Source organism: Schistocerca gregaria, chromosome 9, assembly GCF_023897955.1.
Source record: "Schistocerca gregaria isolate iqSchGreg1 chromosome 9, iqSchGreg1.2, whole genome shotgun sequence".
NCBI lineage: Eukaryota > Metazoa > Arthropoda > Insecta > Orthoptera > Acrididae > Schistocerca > Schistocerca gregaria.
Window position 1 is genome coordinate 69,833,995 of NC_064928.1, and position 21,595 is coordinate 69,855,589.

The window sequence follows — 21,595 nt, forward strand, 5'->3', positions numbered from 1 at the left end:
GCATTGCTGCGAAAGGTGGATATAGACTGTACTAGTGCCGACATTGTACATGCTCTGTTGCCTGTGTTTATGTGCCTGTGGTCCTGTCAGTGTGATCATGTGATGTATCTGACCCCAGGAATGTGTCAATAAAGTTTCCCCTTCCTGGGACAATGTATTCACGGTGTTCTTATTTCAATTTCCAGGAGTGTAAGTCAGGCGCAGACTTTTATGAGGAGGGTATTCAAAAACTGGTACAACGTTGTGACAAGTGCCTCAGTATTAACGGAAATTATGTAGAAAAGTAGATTAAGGTATAGGCTTTCATGTAAAAATAAAATTATTGAGAATTCTTAGCATATCTTTTTTTTTAATTTCAAAACGGTACTTACTTAAAAAAAACACGCCTTGCACAACAAAATTGTTTGGTGTACAGATTGTGGATGCCTTAATTCCTGATATTGTGAATGTCGAAGTTATGTGTAAGAGATGAAATCTATTCCGTTATATATATGGTCACTGGCGATTGAAGATGAATATAATTTAGGCTACAACATTCACAGCAGGTCGCTCAGAACTCTGCTGTGCAGTCATTGGCTGTCGCAGAATGCGTGACTTCAGCACCTGTATGTAGTACAATGGGAAGCACCTTATGCCATGCATTCGCATTTGTTTGTGGGTTATGGACATCGTTGGAGATGTAGATGTCAACTGTCTCCCAGAACTGACTACTACAATTCATCATAGGTGGATATAGCATTATTCTGTAACTTCATAACCTTTCCTATATTTGCATCTAAGTATCCTGTGTACCATCAAAAAATATGATCACAGTTCAGATAAACCGAACAAAATACTGTGTTATTGTAATGAAATATTTCAGATGTTAGTTGTGTTTCATTACTTAGAATTTCTTCTCCAAAAAAGAGCTTAATATTAAAAACAGGTCGATGCTAAATAAACACGGTTAGAGATTCACAAAGACTAATACAATTATTTTCAGATTAGTACCTAGCTGTTTACGATTACCTAGCTGTGCGGAATTGCCGAGCAGTCTCAGGAGCCATGCCACAGACTGCGTGGCCTCTCCCGCCAGAGGCTCGATTCCTCCCTCTGGCATGGGTGTGTGTGTTGTTCATGGCATAAGTTAGTTTAAGTAGTGTGTAAGTCTAGGGACCGATGACCTTTGCAGTTTGGTCCCTTAGAAATTCACACACATTTGAACAAGCTTACCTAATACACTGTTCAGTGTCCTAAATAAATTGTTTGCTGTCACAGAGTTGTTTTGTTAATTTAATTAGATAACACTTTCCGCATATCTGACTATGATATGCGCAATTACCTAAGTTTTCCGGCCTCAGTGCATGTATAGGCGATTGCGATACACCACAGATTTTGCTATCCTCAAGGAAAAAAGGTCTGGTTTCGCGGGATCCGAGAAGCGAGCGGGCCATAGTATTTTGGGATGAGACTTTCTCCAAAAACTCTTGCAGAGAGGCGTAGTGATGTTAGCTGTGTGCGCAGTGAAACTTCGAGTAGTTGATTTCATCTTCCATTAGTCTGTAAATGAAATCGTCGACTATTAAATCGTAATGTTTACTGTTCACAATTTCTTCAAAAAATAATATAATCCTGCTGCTCAGACTCCCGTGTTCTGATCATGCAATGGCGTTTCAAGCATAGCAGGAGAATTCTCCCTTAGCCATTGTCGTATGTTTTGTGTCTTAACATGATCAGAGATATGGAACCAGGGCTCGTCTGTATAGAAGTTATCAGTGGTATTCCTCCTAGCAAAAAATGTAAACCATATGTAGCAACGGATTTCACAATTCAATACTGGCATCTTCCAATTCTTGAACTGCTGTCATTTTATACGGGAACAATTTGAGTGTTTGCCTAACTACTTTCCGCGCGGTTGCAAGTCCGATATGTTTCTCTTGTGCGAACGTGTGCTGTGATTTTGTTGGGCCCTGCTGCACAGTCAGAAGCATCCAACAACTTCTGTTCGTTTAGTATAGGTATTCTTCAAATTCTGACACTGAGCCTGTCTCTTAAAATTTCTCAATACGTCGACGAACTGCATTATGATGAGGTAGAACTGTTTCCAAGAATTTTTCAGAAAATGTCTCCTCCACTAAATATTTGTGTTTATCGCCTCGTCGAAGCACGTGTTCGATAAGAAAAGTATGTTCCTTACTTGAAAGCACCGTAATTTGAAAACAAATAGAAAATCTAAACATTAGGTATTAGATATTACATTCAATAACTTTCATCCACGGAACCAAACAGTCAGATGTTACTTAACAGTAGAATGAATTAAAAAAAGAAAAATTGACTATCTATGAAAAAACGGTTGTGCCAACTTTGTTTCGAACCTTTAACGTAACCTGCACATCGACTTTCCAAACACGCCGTACCACCATTGTCTACTCATGTCTCAACAAAATCTCAGCTTATTCCAGTGGAAACTTTTCTTCCAGAATAACATCCTTTACGTCACAGTATTCAAGAAAAGTTGCATTACGGAACTTGACATCTTCTTCAAACGTATAATAATCACACGTGGCCGTGCCGGTCGTACAATTTCAGCGCACTGTTGACTCTCTCACTCAACACGACCCAACTAGAAACTTTACATTGTCGTTTCGTAACTAAAGAAGACTGCGGCGTACAGGGCACACAGAGTTGGAGTCTAGACAGGGTCGCTCACTAGTTTCTGTGCAAGTGACTTCTGGTGGTAGGAAGGTCGACGGAACAGAACCCTAACACGTTCCAACATTACTTTAGTCCGATGAAAACTACTTTGTAGTTGACACTTAACGCGACGGAGCTATTTTCCTCCAGTCAAAGCTCTCTACGTCACGCCAGAACTGTTCATCGTCGCCAAACTGGCGTAAAAATTGGTCAGTTCACCGCCAATTCCTTGTCCGACATTATTTCTTGATGTGTTTGGATCCCGAATCATGAGTCTGGCCATTTTATTTCGTACGATAACAAAAACACACACAGATAAAAACACGCACGCTCGCGCTAACGAGATACACGCGTTTCATACACAGCACTAACCAAACACTACAATACACTTCCGCACAAGATGCGACTGAGCGTCATAATATAGTTATCATACCCGCAAAGATCGGCTTGCATAAGATAAGCTACGCACGACATTATCATTATGTGAAGCAATTTTTGAAAGATTCAATTCATCGTTTCGACTGGAGCACCAGTCATAAATGTAACTGCTTATCGCAGTTTTGTGCCGTAGGGCAATGATTAGCGTACATGCGTGACCTATAGAAGGCCGTAGGTCCGAATCTGGACCAATATGGCGAAATTTTTTATTTCTAAATTTCATCAAAAAAGTCTATTATTTTTACTCAGTCAATCGGTTTTGAGGTAAGTTTTTTTTTAATTTCTAATTCTTTGCCGTGTCATTTCATCGTAGTTTTGATCTTTTTATTTGCTATTATTTTTCTTTCTATCATTCTGTCTTTGTTTGGAATCTGTCTGTCACGCCTATAATTTGCAGCCAAGTGCGAACGAGGACTCCTCATCGGTTGTTAATGCAGCAGATCGTGTAGCTGGTGCGAGTATAGTTTCAGGTAACCAGTAATAGCGAGGAATTACGAATTGCTTTTAGCGATGACACCGGATTTTTTTCTGTCTTGAGTTTGCTCGTAGAGGTTAGCTTGATCGCCGTAAATCAAGCGATCCTGATTTGAGTTCTGTCGCACAATGTTGACCTCCGCTTTCTCAGATATATTACACATCACGAGATTGTGCTCAGCATAGGTCGTGAGATTTAACTCAGAGCAACAAAAGGCGTCATCTGCCGCTGCTCAGTCACTGGTCACTTGAGATCACCTGTCGACGGAGCGTCTCGCAGATCCGACATACCTCGTAGCAGCCACTCCCAACAAAGCTCCTCCGTGTTTGTGTGTCGCCCATAACCGAGCGATAGCCGGCAGGCGATGCGGTAACACTGAAGCGCCAAGTGTCAGTCGTCAGCTATCAAGTAATTATAATTGGACAACTGTTCATTTCAAGTGAAGAGCTCTTTGAATAAAGTTCAAATATACTACTGGCCATTAAAATTGCTACACCAAGAAGAAATGCAGATATAAACGGGTATTCATTGGACAAATATATCATATTAGAACTGACATGTGATTACATTTTCACGCAATTTGGGTGCATAGACCCGAAGAAATCAGTACCCAGAACAACCACCTCCGGCCGTAATAACGGCCTTGATACGCCTGGGCACGATGCAGCGTCAAGGGTAACCGCTGCCGTGGTCTCCGAGCTGATAGTCCATGCTGCTGTGAAAGTCGTCGAACTGTTGGTGCAGATAGTTGTTGTCTTGCAAATGTCTCTATCTGTTGATTGAGGGATCGAGATGTGGCTGCACGATCCATTACAGCCAAGCGGATAAGATGCCTGTCATCTCGACTGCTAGTGATACGAGGCCGTTGGGATCCAGCACGGCGTTCCGTATTAGCCTCCTGAACCCACCGATTCCATATTCTGCTAACAGTCATTGGATCTCGACCAACGTGAGTTGCAATGTCGCGATACGATAAACCGCAATCGCGATAGGCTACAATGCGACCTTTATCAAAGTCGGAAACGTGATGATATGCATTTCTCCTTCTTACACGAGGCATCACAACAACGTTTACCAGGCAACGCCGATCAACTGCTGTTTGTGTATGAGAAATAGGCTGTAAACTTTCGTCGTTTCAGCACGTTTTAGGTGTCGCCACCGACGCCAACCTTGTGTGAATGCTCTGAAAAGCTAATTATTTGCATATCACAGCATCTTCTCCCTGTCGGTTAAATTTCGCGTCTGTAACACGTCATCTTCGTGGTGTAGCAGTTTTAATGGCCAGTTGTGTAGTACGTTTTAGAATTGCGCTGACCATTTCGGAGAATTTAGTACATCTGGTAGAGCACTAATAGAAGTTCATGCTTTCTGACCTTTCACGTTGCAATATCATGAATTTGGTTCATGTAATGGCCGTCAATAATCAATGATATATTTACAAATTAATTCGGACCAATAATGAAGCATATCTCTTATATAGATGCATTATCGTTATCATTTGTAGTATTGTTTGCATGAAATTCATTGCGGGGGGTTTTATTCGGCTTGTGCAACAGATGTAGCATATTTCAATGTTATTTTTCATATCCTAATAGTGTAATGTTATGACAAAACTTTCTTAAACCTTTTTTTTCACAATTCCGCAGTAATATCCCCGTTGGCATGGAAGACGACAAGGAAACGGATGGCAGTGGCAGTTTGGCTAGCGGAGATGGTGTGCCTACAGGACCGAGCAACACCGTACAACGCAGCCCCAATCAGGTAGCGTTCTGTGAACGCGACAGTGCTACGCTACAGAGTGTGCTGGCGGAGTACAAAGAATTTCCGTATTCCTGCAGTGTGTGTCACAAAACATTCGTAAGTAGGGGCGGCTGGAAGATCCACCTACGTCGGCACACTGGCGAACGCCCATATAGTTGTGACGTCTGTCACGAGGCATTTCCAAGCAACACCCACCTGAAGAACCACTTACGTCAGCACACCGGCGACGGCCCTTACATCTGCGAAGTGTGCAACAAAGTGTTGTCGTGTGAGAGCAGCCTCAAGATCCACTCGCGAGTGCACACAGGCGAACGCCCGTATGTTTGTAAAGTGTGCCAGAAGACATTCGTAAGTAGCACCAACCTGAAGAAACACTCTCGTGTGCACACAGGAGAACATCCCTACACCTGTGAAGTGTGCCACAAGGCGTTCATATGTGGAAGCAATCTCAGGAGACACTCGAGAGTGCACTCCGGCGAACGCCCATACATTTGTGAGATCTGCCACAAGACATTCAACCAGAGTTCGAGCCTGAAGACTCACTCGCGTGTGCACTCGGGCTAATGACCGTGCGGCTGTAACGTGCTCCGTAAGACTTTATACACCAACATGGAGTCGTGTGACTACGACGCTTCTTATGAGCTTGTTGTATCTAATTAATACTAGTAAACTACCTTTTTGCTCATAGCTTTGTCTGCGTATGCATATGTCACATATATTTATGCTCTGTACACTTACATTTTGTTTTTGGGGTAGGCTTTTCCAGACTGAGTTTCAGAAATTCCCGCATAGCAGATAAAGACGATCCCTAAATGATTCTGTTTACACAACCGTTCCGCAAACATCTTGAACCTACCTATTCCGTTAAGCTATTATTTGTTATCCATGTTGATAGCTCGAGGAGATGGAATTGTGTGTTCAGGGCCGTAAAATTACCGTACAGATCAGAAAATTACAGCATGTAATCTAAAATTCCTAATTTGCAAATAAAAATATAGCCTGACCAAAAAAAAAAAAAAATAATCTGCTCTAGAGGCACCACGCTTGATTTCTTTCTTCTATATTTCCATTATTCCAGTTGCTTACGATTACCGTATCACCTACAAGGGCGTTTGAAAAGTCCGTGCAAAGTCTGAGACATGGCACCACCGACGCGTATCGAGGTCATGTTTAGTTAGTAGCATCTTTGGAAAGAACGCACACCACATTTCAGCCATATTGGTGTATTTCTTTGTGTTTGGCATTCGTGTGAATCAAGGAAAGTGATTGTCAAAAAATGGACGAAAAAGAATTTCGTCTGGTGATTAAACATTCCTTTATGAAAGGCAAAACGCCTCAGGAGACTAAAGAGAAGCTTGATAAACGTTATGGTAACTCTGCACCTTCGCGTACAACACAATTATAGTGCCATATGCATTTCGCCTTTATTTCCTGCAAGGCATGGCGTGGAATATGTACATATGTGTGCTATTTTACATTTTGGTCACTGTACGTTTAGGTTATAAACAGTTCTGGTGGTTGGTATTTCCTATTAAGTAGTAATATTTTGAACTGTACTTACAGGTTGCATAGATGATTTCCTACATATTACGTTCCTGTTGCATTTTTGGTGTTGTTCTTCTTCTTAAAAGTGCCAGTTTGCGGTTTTTTTCCCGCATTTCACAACACTATGAACTGAACACTTGTTTCGATGCAATGTTTTGGTTTGTGTTGCCGACTGTCAGATGTTATTGCCACACTGTTGGGTGTAACTATTGAAGTATCTGTGATCTATTTGTGTGTGTGTGGCCATTTTTTGTGGGCTGTGTGTGTGTGTGTGTGTGTGTGTGTGTGTGTGTGTGTGTGTGTGTGTGTGTGTGTGTGTATGTGTGTATGTGTTTGTGTGTGTGTGTGTGTGTGTGTGTGTCCAGAAGGCGAAAGGGGAAGAGTGGTTTTTTTCCCTGGTTGTGTGAGGCGGGACGACTTTGTAGATTTTTTACCTTATCATTTCTTTTTTTATTAAGTGTAGTACGGAGCCTATGACAATGTGTGTTTGTTCATTTATCACGTGTTAGTTTTCAGCGATGGCTTTCTGAATGTGGAAGTTTTCTTGCATTTGTATAAGATGTTTGTCGTGGTTGCTTATTCTCATTATTTTCATTTCTTGTTCCATATTTGTAGGATGGTGGTTATGGTATTTTAAATGTTCTGCAAATGTGGAATGGCTTGTTTCGTACTTCCAACACCTGATATGTTCTTTGTATCGTGTTTTAAAATTCCTGCATGTCATGCCTACATATATTGCACCACAAATTTGACATTCAAGTTTATATATTCCTGATTGTTGGAATTCGTCCCTCTTGGTAACTGGTTGGCTTAGGTGTGATTGGAGGGTTTGCCCAGACTTTATGCTATTTGGAATCCCTGTCTGCTCAGGATGTTTGCAACTATGTGTGTTAGTTTATGTATGTAGGTCATAGTGTACCATCTGGTTCTTTTCTGTGTGGTGTTGTCATTGCGTGTGTTTGTTGAGTGTGTTTGTAAGTTTTCAGCTTGTGAGTTGAAAATGTTGTGTTTGCTGTGTATTTGTTTTTTATTTTTTTATTGAGCCTGTGTACTATGTGTGTGTCATACCCATTGTTCCTAGCTATTTGTGTGATTGTACTCATTTCTTTTTCATACTTGCTCTTGTTGAGTGGGATTCTGTGTAATGAATGTAACATGCATCTCAGTACTGCAAGTTTCTGGCTTTGGGGATGGTTAGACATGGAATGTATTATTGTGTCTGTGGCTGTTGGTTTTCTAAAGATGTTAAATGTATGTTTGCCATTTTCTTTTTTTATTGTCTGAAAGTGACCAACAGGTTGCAGAGTGATGCTACTACAATGCAGGGGAAGGCAGCACATCAAGATGGCAACCCTGCCGTCAACATGCTCCACGGTTGAGCAGCAATGTTTGATGCGTTTTTTGTGTAGTGAAGGTGTCAAACTATTCTAAATTCGTTGTAGAGTGACAGCGCAATGCAGCGATTCGTGTTTGTCATTGCAGAAAGTGTACGACTTGTGTAGAGAGTTTAAAAGCGGTGTAACTTCTGTGGAGAATGCCCAAAGACCAGACCGGGCTTCTGCATAGTGACAGCTGAGAACATTTCGTTAGTAGAGGAGCTTGTAAAGAACAGGCACGTAAATCTGGACAAAATAGCCACAAGTTTGATAACTAGTATTGATTCATTGCAGAGTATTTATCAGAATCTACTACATTTCAGTAAGGTGTCTGCAGTATGGATGCCACATCAGAAATTGCCGAATTGAAATACCATCCCTTCGACGCCTGTGAAGAATTTTTGCATTGTGTCCATCTGGAAGGTGATGCATTTCGGGGGAAAATTATTACAGGGGATGAGACGTGGGAAAAGATCAAGCAAGGAATGGCGCTACAGCTATCGCCGAAACCAAAAATAATGCCATAAAATGAGGTGAATCTGATCAGGCGGTGTCAATCCAATCATTTGCCGGTTTTGCCACGTTTGGATTACTGAGCGTAGCATTTGAACAATTATATTTCATCCGACCATTGTCGTGAATTATTGGGTAACCCATCAACAACAATGGCGTGTTGGAGTGCGCGCAACCAGCAAATCTCATTGGCAGTAGGTGTGTCATTCTTGTGCTGCACTCGTGTAGTCAACACAACAATGCGAAAACTTCTGCTGGTGCCTGTTACTTCCAAAGTGTAACTGGTGAATTGCAATATTATTGCTTGCATTTGAACGTCTTAAGTGATACAGTTTCATTTTTTGTTTATTGCTAATACTGCTTAGGCTCTATGCAGGCCTAATTACAAAATTGCATTTCTGTAAGGTGAATCCGATCATGCGAGTGTTCCAAAAGGTTCTGGACCAACACGGAAATCTAACTACAAACCAGAATTTCTTCTAAATCTTGTGCAAGCTGTCAAATCAGGAAAATTAAGCATCCGGAAAGGTTCAGAGTAATACGCAGTTCCATGTGCCACATTAAATGTCAGACTCAAGGAAAGACACAAATACAAAATAGGCGGCCAACTAATGTTAACCAATAGTGAGGCAGAAAGCCTGGTTGAAGGATTATTGTGTTCTGCGAAATGGGCGTTTCCTTTGAGGAATAATGATGTTAGGGACTTTGTACAGACATATCTCAATCGAGCAGGGAGGATTGAAAAAAGATTTCATGACAATCAGTCTGGTCCGAGTGGGCAGAATCTTTTCTGAAAAGAAATAAAGAAGTAACGGTTAGAGTAAGTGAAAATGTGAAGAGGGCAAAGGCAGCGCAATTACCCGAGAAACAGTGATTCATTATTTTAAGAAACTTGAAGTGATGTTGAGCGGTGTTCCCCCTCAAATATTATAAACTATGACGAGACAACCTTTTGTAACGATCCTGGACAAGTGAAAGTAATAGTGAAGCGAGGCACGAGACAGTCTGAAAGGACAGTGAATAGTTGTAAGTCAAGTATCAGTGTGATGACAGCAGCAGCTGCCGACAACCGAGGACTCTCACCATACACAGTTTGTAGGGCAAAACATCTCTTCGATATTGGACTGAAGGGGGCATAACTGGTGCAGGTTTGGACTGAAGGGGGCATAACTGGTGCAGGTTTTACCTAACAACGTTTGAATCATTGTTTGTTGAAATTGTCTTGCCTTATGCCTGGCAATTAGAGGGACCTAATGCGATTATAGATGACAATCTCTTTAGTCATTATATAACGTGATTAAACTGTGCAAGGAAGAAAACATTAAATTTATGCTTCTACCACCTATTTCTATTCATTTGTGCCAGCCACATGCTGTGGCCTTATTTAGACGTTTAAAACTTGCTTGGAGAAATGTGCTAGATGATTGCAAAAGGAAGAATAGAGGAGTGGTGCCAAAATCCGAATTTCCTAAGTTGTTGAAAAAAAAAACTTTGAAAATATAGCTATCACGTCCAAATTAAATGTAATATCTGTGTCCAGAAAAGCATGTTACCTGCCCCAGTAAAGTCATTTCACAGTTTCCACATGCAACTGGTAACAATGCACATGGCACGAGATCGTCAGAAGTTTCTTGGGCAGCAACCTTCGAAATGCAATTGAAACAGGTTCGCTCTTATGAAACAAAAAGAAAGCCGCGCCAAGCAAGCTTTTGCCTTCTAGTTGTAAATTTAGATTTTGAGATGCAACCAACTTCAACTAAAAATGCCAAATCCAATTTCTTGTCGTCGTGTCAGATGGTTCATTTTTCATGTTGTGCATTTTCCTCTTCTAAAACATCAGAAACAGCATTTTTCTAGTTCCAAAATGTACCCAGAAGCTTTCCTGCAAAAATACTGCGTCTCACAATGTAAGACAAGTTCACCATACTCCAAATCCAAAAATACACAGTACCCTCATAAATCTCGTGTAGTTAATGTTGTAGCTCTAGGTTTACTCACGTAACCTGTGGCATAACATCCTGCAGACTTTGCGTGTTAAAGTCTTTCCACACAGTGACTCAATGTCTACTGCAGTACTATTTTAGAATAGGATGGTTTTTAAAAAAATTGAGCAAAGTCGCAGTGCCATTGACGGCTGTCCACTACTACACCCATTGATGACGTTTTGTACTTTTAAATATTTGTAGGCACAATTTTAATTTTTCAGATATTTGTGATCCTATTGCCAGAATGAGATTTTCACGCTGCAGCGGAGTGTGCGCTGATATCTAACTTCTTGGCTGATTAAATCTGTGTGCCGGACCGAGACTCGAACTCGGGATCTTTGCCTTTTGCGGGCAAGTACTCTACCATCTGATCTACCCAAGCACGACTCACGCCCCCTCCTCACAGCTTTATTTCTGCCAGTACCTCGCCTCCTACCTTCCAAACTTTACAGAAGCTCTCCTGCGAACCTATTATTTTAGCATACAGTGTCTCCAGACTGGCAAGATCATCGAAGACATTAAAATTAACAAAAATTGAAGTTATAAAAATGATGTACTGGCCAACATCGCTTATGTCCGTTGATCCATCCAAAGCTAGAGAGAAGAAAGTACAAGAATGGGCAAGGTCTTCCAGTTGCTGAGATACGCCCTGAGAGAATTCCTCAGTGTCTCGTTACTGGCTGCCTCGATTTAGCAATTTTTTTGCTTTCATTTCAGTACCTTTATTACCAAGGTGGCGTGCAAATGTTTGGAGACTAAGATTATCATCACCATCAAAAAGAAGTTTATCTTAATTATACTAATGCTAAAGAAGGTTCATATAATGCTTTTGTCAAGCAAACTCTTTGTAACTTACTTTAGCAAATGTGTCTCTTTCTGGAGTCTTCCTTTTTCTAAGTCACATATTCCTTCCATAAGTCAGACCCAAGTACAAGCTTCATTTCTTCTTTGTTAGTCTGAGTTTGTGTTTTCTGGTGTCTGTCAAGGTTATACCGTCTATTAGAGTACTTCAAGAGACAATGCGAAAGTCCATTCCTGATGAATGCGCTATAAATAAAAATCAGGACCTCCAAACTATGAAGTGACGTCCTAGAAAAATTCTCCCATATCTAATTTATGACAGTCATTACACAGTGAACATTTCCTAGAGCTAAGAACAGTTGTAGATAGTTATATATGCCTATGTCTCTTTGGGACGACATGGAGGTAAATACAATCCTTTTTATTCCCGACATTTATTGTAGACAAAACAACGTACAGATAAAAGAAAGAAATTAATAGTATGCAAGGTGCCTGACCTGTAACAGATGATGTTTAAATAGATTAAGAACAAGTCACTCACGCAATTAAATCAATTAACTGACGTCAGCTCAAAAGGCACACACTTACTGGAGCACGTCAGTAGTCGGAAATCTCTTCGATGAGAGGGTATTTTCGTGGACCTTGCGTATAGTGCTGTAGCTGCCGGAGAGAGAGAGGGGGGGAGGGAGAGAGAGGGGGGGAGAGGGAGAGATGGAACACTGAAACCTTGGAACTTAAAGAGTTGTCTGTTGACTTATGCACTAGATGGAGTCCGCGATGAAGCTTAATACCTTAAAATAGAGATTGTTTGTAGACTTAATTACCATTAAATCATATTAACAACTTTTATCTTAGGCTACTAAGCATCGGCTCCATATAGCTCTCTCTCTCTCTCTCTCTCTCTCTCTCTCTCTCTCTCTCTCTCACTCACTCACTCTCTCACTCATTCACTTCGCACCCAGAAATCTGGCCCACAATTGTCTTCACCAAACGACTCTCTCCGACAGTTGTAGCACCATGAGCGAGATCCAAGACAGCATCACCCTCTCATCAAAGAGATGATTTCTGACTATTGATGATTGGTGCTGAGATATTTGTGTGTCTTTTGAGCTGACGTCAGTTACTTCATTTAATTATGTGATTCAGTTGTGCTTTTACCTCCTCTAAGCGAACAAGATCCTACCCCTATCCCTGTTTTCCAAACCCTGTTTATGAACGTATGAAGGCACAAAAGGTGGTTTGTTTTGTTTTGCTTTAGGTCGCAAAAAACAACTGGGGTCATACGCACCCAAGTCAAAACTATAGAACACGAACACAGAGACGAGTTAAACGACTTATATTTCAGTCCCAAATGACAGAATAGAAGACAACTAAAAACAGACACGTGAAAAAAGGGCTAAAAAAGACACTATACAGAATCGGAGGTCCAGAACTAAAAGTTAAATGGCGTTCGCCATATTGCTTCGGCGGTTGGATAGTATGACACATCTGTACTCCTCTGTGAAAAAATAACGTATGTCACCAAATTTTAGTAAATTCCGCTATATACCAAACATTTGAAGTTACAGGATTTCTTGTAAGCACATTATAAGAGATCTATCTTCAAATCTGGTACTCAGCTGTAGGAAAGAATATCAAATTAAATAAGCAGACGAAAAAGTAGCAACTACGGTTAGATTGCTGGGGTTGTCAGCAGTCGAACGCACAGCCACTCGTATCTACAGTACCAGGCATCGATCGCAACTAGGACAGTGAAGTTCAGCCCCCGAACGAAAAGCTGTATGTTAGTGAAGCGGATGCCACATTATTACAATTATAAACGATTACCTTCACAAGAAATTACATTAGGTTCTTCTGTAAAATTCATAGGGTGTTCAGCCCCCGAACGAAAAGCTGTATGTTAGTGAAGCGGATGCCACATTATTGCAATTATAAACGATTACCTTCACAAGAAATTACATTAGGTTCTTCTGTAAAATTCATAGGGTGTTATCCAGAACTGTCATCAGAACTCTAGTGCGATTTCGGATATTTTCTGTGGTGAAAACAGGCCCCTCATTATTGCAATTATCTCATAATCATCTGACCAAAAAAGTCATTAAGGTTTCGTGTAGAACTCTTTGGGAGCTGTTCACGATCGTGATCACAATTTTTCTTCACAAATTGGCAAATAATTATTCTCAACATTAAAATTTTCCCGATTGCAAGTGTTTTCTTCGGGAAATTCTGCAGAACTATTCAAATTTAGTACATAGAACTCCAGAGCTATAGCATATCTACCAAAAACTCTGAAAGCAACGTATATTTCTCGAAAGTTAGTTCCCAATTTTACAGCTATTCAGAATTGTGACCATAATTATTTTCGCAAAATTCTACATGACTATTAAAAAATTTTACAAAGAACTTTAGTATTGTAGCATATCTACAAAGAACTAAAAAAAACTGTCTTTCACGGAAGTCGGGTGCCAACTTAACATGACTGAGAAACTGGCCCCTTATTACTGCAGTTAACTTATAAACTTTCATCTCCACAAAAAAATGTCATTAGGGTTTTCTGCAGAACGCTTGGGGAGCTATTCAGAATTGTGATTATAATTTTTTTCGCAAATTTTGCGATTTTTTTTACCAGATTAAAATTTTCCCATGTATTATTGTTTGCTTCGAGAAATTCTGCAGAACTATCTAAATTTTGTAGAGAAAACTCTTAACACTATGACAGACCTGTGAACAACTCTGAAAATAATGTATATTTCTTGAAAGCTGGGTGCCAGCTTCGCCAGGCTGATGGTATGTCTCCAGTCTCGCATACGAGTATGCTATATATCAACAACTCTGAAAATAATGTATATTTCTTGAAAGCTGGGTGCCATCTTCGCCAGGCTGATGGTATGTCTCCAGTCTCGCATACGAGTATGCTATATATCAACAACTCTGAAAATAATGTATATTTCTTGAAAGCTGGGTGCCATCTTCGCCAGGCTGATGGTATGTCTCCAGTCTCGCATACGAGTATGCTATATATCAAACTGAATAGACATTTGCCCGCCACTTCTCCCAATGATTTCAGAAATTCAACAAGAATATTATGTTTATCTTCTGTGTTATTCCATCACAACTGTTGTAAAGTACTTTCTGTAACACCTTTCATCCATGCCGACTCACAGTTTTTCTATAACAATCACCAGGCAGTTCATTCTCCTCTTAGCGGCCTTCAACATACTCTTTCAATCTCTCCGCTCTCTCCTCTGTGTTTAGCAGTAGAGTTTGTCATGCACTATTAATACTCAAAATATCCACGGGTATACTGCCGGTCTATAGTGTCCAACGGGCACAATATTTCGGCGATCGAACATGTCGTCATCATCAGGTGAACTGACGGACTGAGCTCCTGTGAACGCGCCGGCGCGGGGATCCGTACGCTACGTGCCGGCGCGACATGTTTGATCGAAATATTGTGCCCGTTGGACACTATAGACCGGCAGTACACCCGTGGATATTTTGATTATCAAATACGCCGGGAGAAACTCAAGAATCACACTATTAATACTGATTGCCTAGCTTTATAAATTTCACCGACGGTTGTTTTGATTTTTTTTATGTGTCGATCTGTGACCATTTCTCTTTCTGTTCCTTCACATTTTTTCGTGCAGCCATTTCACCTTAGCTTCCCTGCACTTTTATTTACACTGAAGCGCCAAAGAAACTGGTATAGGCATGCGTATTCAAATAAAAGAGATATGTGAACAGGCAGAACATCGCACCGCGGTCAGCAACGCCTATTTAAGACAAGTGTCTGGCGCAGTTGTTAGATCGGTTACTACTGCTACAACGGCGGGTTGTCAAGTCTTAAGTGAGTTTGAACATTATGTTGTAGTCGGCACACGAGCGGTGGGACACAGCATTTCGGAGGTGGCGATGAAGTGGGGACTTTCCCGTACGACCATTTCTCGAGTGTACCGTGAATGTTAGGCTGCAGATTTCAATGCTGGGCCATCAACAAGTGACAGCGTGTGAACCATTCAACGGAACATCATCGATGTGGCCTTTCGGAGCTGAACGCCATTGTCGTGTATCTACATCTACATCCATACTCCGCAAGCCACCTGACGGTGTGTGGCGGAGGGTACCCTGAGTACCTCTATCGGTTGTCCCTTCTATTCCAGTCTCGTATTGTTCGTGGAAAGAAGGATTGTCGGTATGCTTCTGTGTGGCCTCTAATCTCTCTGATTTTATCCTCATGGTCTCTTCGCGAGATATACGTAGGAGGGAGCAATATACTGCGTGACTCTTCGGTGAAGGTATGTTCTCGAAACTTTAACAAAAGCCCGTACCGAGCTACTGAGCGTCTCTCCTGCAGAGTCTTCCACTGGAGTTTATCTATCATCTCCGTAACGCTTTCGCGATTACTAAATGATCCTGTAACGAAGTGCGCTGCTCTCCTATGGATCTTCTCTATCTCTTCTTTCAACCCTATCTGGTACGGATCCCACACTGCTGAGCAGTATTGAAGCAGTGGGCGAACAAGCGTACTGTAACCCACTTCCTTTGTTTTCGTATTGCATTTCCTTAGGACTCTTGCAATGAATCTCAGTCTGGCATCTGTGTTACCGATGATCAACTTTATATGATCATTCCATTTTATATCACTTCTAATGCGTACTCTCAGATAATTTATGGAATTAACTGCTTCCAGTTGCTGACCTGTTATTTTGTAGCTAAATGATAAGGGATCTATCTTTCTATGTATTTGCAGCACATTACACTTGTCTACATTGAGATTCAATTGCCATTCCCTGCACCATGCGTCAATTCGCAGCAGATCCTCCTGCATTTCAGTACAATTTTCCATTGTTACAACCGCTCGATACTCCACAGCATCATCTGCAAAAAGCCTCAGTGAACTTCCGATGCCATCCACCAGTCATTTATGTATATTGTGAATAGCAACGGTCCTATGACACTCCCCTGCGGCACACCTGAAATCACTCTTACTTCGGAAGACTTCTCGCTATTGAGAATGACATGCTGCGTTCTGTTATCTAGGAACTCCTCAATCCAATCACACAATTGGTCTGCTAGTCCATATGCTCTTACTTTGTTCGTTAAGCGACTGTGGAGAACTGTATCGAACGCCTTGCGGAAGTCAAGAAACACGGCATCTACCTGTGAACCCGTGTCTATGGCCCTCTGAGTCTCGTGGACGAATAGCGCGAGCTGGGTTTCACACGACCGTCTTTTTCGAAACCCATGCTGATTCCTACAGAGTAGGTTTCTAGTCTCCAGAAAAGTCATTATACTCGAACATAAAACGTGTTCCAAAATTCTGCAACTGATCGACGTTAAAGATATAGGTCTATAGTTGTGCACATCTGTTCGACGACCCTTCTTGAAAACGGGAGTGATCTGTGCCCAATCCCCTGGAGCGTTACGCTCTTCTAGAGACCTACGGTACACCGCTGCAAGAAGGGGGGAATTTCCTTCGCGTACTCTGTGTAAAATCGAGCTGGTATCCCATCAGGTCCAGCGGCCTCTCCTCTTTTGAGCGATTTTAATTGTTTCTGTGTCCCTCTGTCGTCTATTTCGATACCTACCGTTTTGTCATCTGTTCGACAATCTAGAGAAGGAACTACAGTGCAGTCTTCCTCTGTGTGTCCTTGATGACTGCACGACACGAAGCTTTACGCCTCGCCTGGGCACGCCGACATTGGACTGTTGATGACTGGAAACATGTTGCCTGGTCGGACGAGTCTCTAAAATTGTATCGAGCGTATGGACGCGTACGGGTATAGAGACAGCCTCATGAATCCGTGGATCCACAATGTCAGGAGGGAACTGTTCAAGCTGGTGGAGGCTCTGTAATGGTATGGGACGTGTGCAGTTAAGGGACCTGGTACTTTTAGATACGACTCTGACAGGTGACACGTACGTAAGCATCCTGTCTGATGACCTGCATCCATTCATATCCATTGTTCATTTCGACGGACTTGGGCAAATGCGGCAGGACAATGCGACACCCCACACGTCCAGAATTGCTACAGAGTGACTCCAGGAACACTCTTCTGAGTTTAAACACTTCCATCATACATTGTATATATCTGGAATCCTTTTCAACGTGCTGTTCAGAAGAGATTTCCAACCCCTGTTACTCTTACGGATTTATGGACAGCCGTGCAGGATTCGTGGTGTCAGTTCCCTGCAGCAGAGTCCATGCCACGTCGTGTTGCGGCACTTCTGCGTGCTCATGGGGTTCCTACACGATATTGGGTAGGTGTCCCAGTATCTTTGGCTCTTCAGTGTATGTCATTCTTTAGAGATTTATGTTGGGATATTCCTGTTTTTCCCTTCCCGAGCCTTTCTGTACTTCCATCTTCCTCTGTCAGAGCATTTCTTCTGTTACTTTTCTTATACATGTATTTTGTCATTTCAAATTCCGTGATGTGTGTTGAAGTATTGCTTATGGTGTTGATTTGATGTCGATTTTGGTGAGAACAACCTTATCACGAAATTGTCAGCCCTACCTTCCTTTTCCTACTCCAGTTGTACAATTTTGTGCTGCTGTAGATATTACCTGTGCGGTCCTGCCCACTCGTCGCTTATAGGCTGCCTAAAGGATTCTGCGTTCTCGGATAGCTATTCAACAATTGAAGCAAATAATATGAATAGTTCTTATGCCAATGAAGAAGACTGACAGTACTCAATTTTGTGTTACAAGAACGTGTCACAAGCGATGGGCGACATGCAAACAGTCAGTCCTTCACTATATGCAATGTCCATACGAGCAATGGATATGGATCTCTAATAACTGCTATCGTAGCGATCTCTTCTGAGGCGTGGTTTCTATAATGTCCGTCTCCTACTCTCCGTGTCCGCTAGTGCCAGTCTATACCATCCTGCGTCTGAGGCTGGCTGGAGCGGCGCTTATACAAGGTGTACATAAAGTCGGAACACTTTCAATTATGTATTGCACAAGAACTAAACATTGTACAGGTGTCATACAATTGCAGTTTGAAGGGAAACTCTGAAAGGTTTTATTTTTTTTTTTTACAAAACATTTGATATGCGAACCATGAATGACCCAGCAGACGTCAATATGGTAATCGAATTCTTGCCACACCCGTCCCAACATGGCGTCGTCGACTGTGGCAGTCGCTTCCCGTACTCTCTCCCGGAGCTCTGCTACATCTCGTGGTAGAGGTGGTACATACACTTGATCTTTGATGTGTCCGCACAGAAAAGAGTCACACAGAATGAGATCTGGTGATCAAGGAGCCCATTTCATTAAACACCTAAACACCTGTCCCATTCTGTGGCATGACCGATCCATCAATGTGGTCGCTCCGTGTTCAGGTACCCAGGAACTGCACGATGCAGATGGGGTGGAGCTCCATCCTGCTGAAAGATGAATGGAGAGTCCGATTGTATTCGAGGCATCAGCCATTACTGCAACATATGCCCAAGGAGGAGTATCCAGTGACAGTGCTCTGGGCGAAGAAGAATGGCCCATGCAGGTTTCGACTTGACAAGGCACAAAAAACATATACCTTTGGGGAATCACGCTGAAATTCAGCGCATTCGTGTGGATGCTTTGTACCCCAGATTCGACAATTATGCCCGTTTGCTTCCCCATTAGTGTGAAAAGTGGCTTCGTCGCTGAAAATTAAGCGATCAACCATGCCATAGCCATCCTCATTCAGTTGTTGAAACTGCGAACGAAACTCAAAACGGTTGTCTTTGTCGTCGTCACTGAGCTTCTGCACCAGCTCCAATTTGAATGGTTTCACAAACAGCTTCTGTCGCAGGACTTTCCACACTATCACTGGAGCCATTTCGAGTTCAGGGGATGCACGACGCACCGATTTCTTTGGACTCCGTATGAATGTCTCTCATACGCACTCCACATTCACTTCACTCACACTGGGACGTCCGCTTGTCTTTGCCGGGCACAAGCAACCCGTCGTAACGAATTTGTTGTTCCGGTGCTAAATGGCCTCCCTTGTTGGTGGCTTCTTAGAGTACTTGGCTCTAAACATCCGTTGAACAGCTGTAGCACACCTGTTTTTGTCGATGTCCAACAGACAGAAAGCTCGCTCCGCACCAGAACTCGCCATGTTTGCGACTAGCGCTAACTATCGGCAAATTACTAAACTACGCTGTGGCGTGGCGGTATACACGGAAAAAAAAGAAACTTTCTGGGTTTCTCTTGAAAATGACATATGTCTGATATCTGCACAATGTTTGATTCTTGCGCAATAAATAATTGAAAGTGTTGCCGGACTTAAGTACAGCCTGTATTTTCTTCGGGTGGAGACCGATCCTGTCGTGGTGAGGTCATTCTCTGCTCTCGCGTCGTTCATCTTCGTGCCAGCACTTGTGGTTATGCCGGAACAGTACCCTCAAGATCTTATCAACCTGGAGCCTGGAGACACCTAAAACCAGGGATTCGGTGCTAAAAATCAGGCGTTACCGAATATTTGTTAGATATCGTGACACCTCATCCGCAGCCTCACTCTTAGTAGTGGTAAAGTATGTTACACCCACACTATTTTTATACAAATAATTTGTCTTGTTCGTACAAAGTTTCGTTGAAATTGCTTCAGCCATATCCGAGTTATGCTTTTATGTCACACTCTTTTCAGCCCCATCCTCTCCCCTATGGCAGGTAGCTGCCTCTTACTCCCACAGTTCGTCTTTCCAGAAACGACATGATACGTGGCGCAAGGTTGGTTGGAATCGGCCCAGTGGTTTAGGAGGACATGTGGGACATACGCACAGTGGTATTTACAAATACTGTTTGTAGATAAGCAAAATTAGCGCCCGCTGTTTCGCTCACATAGACTGTAAGCTCAGTAGAATTATTTTTGTTTTGTTCGTTAATAGAATTTTTATGTTGTTCACAAATTGCAAGAGCATCTAAAGGTTATACAAGCATGGTATTTTACGAATGCACTTCTGACCAAAAAGTGATTCTGGTTTTTGTTAATCATGCCTTTTGTGTTCTGTTGGTGATAGTCCCACACAAATTTCACCCCCTAACACAAATTTCTTTATATCCAACCGAGAAGTGAAATGTCAATTTTCATAGGTTTAGCTTTAAAAACGTTTTATTGTAACAAAATATTTTGTTAAAAATTTCTTCCCTCTTAGCTGTTGAATTTCTACAAACAATGAAACACATAATTTTTTACTTGTAACCGAGAAATCAAATACCAATTTTCATAGATGCAGCTTCAAAAATACATTAGTTCTTTAATAATGATTTATTTTCGAAATAATTTTCACCCACTGTTTCAGCCCCAAAGGCGTTAAATTTCCAAAAGTGCTGAAACACATATTTCTTTATTTCTGGCCGACAAACCAAATACGAATTTCCTTAGGTCTATCTTCAAAATTATCTTAATAGTGACATATTTTCAAAAAGCCTTTCATCCCTTATTCCACCCCTTAGCGTTGTAGTATCAAAAAAACCCAACTTAAACGACATCTACAGTATAAGGGCAAAACCATCAACAAATTTCTATTTACTATGCTTAGTGATTGGGGCTGGGTGATAAACAGTAAGTGAGTCAGTCAGTCAGGATATTGCCTTTTATACAGGGTTAGTAACTACGTATTTCCACCTACAATAACTTCGAAACTATAATAGGAGCTGAAAAGCCTGTGGGACAAAAGTTGCATGGGACAACGATGGCCATAATATGACACTGGTTTTTTGTTGTTAGGTGGGGTCGCGTCTGATATATGAAGGTCAACTTTGTTTTTTGAAATGGGATGCTACAGTTTGGTACTTATTTTCTGAAAGCGGCTATCGAGACAAATCCAATGATGTGTAACAGTAAGGTCTTCGAAGGTCAACGAAAGTCGCAATGGTGGCATGAACGTCCATTTACAGAACGCGTTCGAAGCGATCACTATTCGTACCGGTGCAGTGCTACAATCCTCTTATCATAGACTGCACTAATGACTTCTGCACTAATCGAAGCACACGGTCTGACAATTCTCTCTCGTATACCGTGCAAATGGTAAATATT

At 41.7% G+C, this 21,595-nt stretch overlaps 1 protein-coding gene across 4 annotated transcripts in view; it reads left to right on the forward strand.

The window, feature by feature from the left end:
• The window catches only part of LOC126291570 (zinc finger protein 583-like), a 233,366-nt gene that overhangs the window by 161,458 nt on the left and 50,313 nt on the right, over nt 1-21,595 (forward strand). For 2 of the 4 annotated variants that reach the window (XM_049985098.1, XM_049985097.1), the window contains exon 5: nt 5,233-6,737. The exons of 1 other annotated variant lie outside the window; for it this stretch is intronic. In XM_049985098.1, coding sequence (XP_049841055.1) covers nt 5,233-5,911 — 679 coding nt within the window. In that variant the 3' untranslated portion in view covers nt 5,912-6,737. Of the gene's footprint in view, nt 1-5,232; nt 6,744-21,595 lie in introns of those variants that run through there. One more of the 4 variants, XM_049985096.1, reaches the window with a different exon arrangement.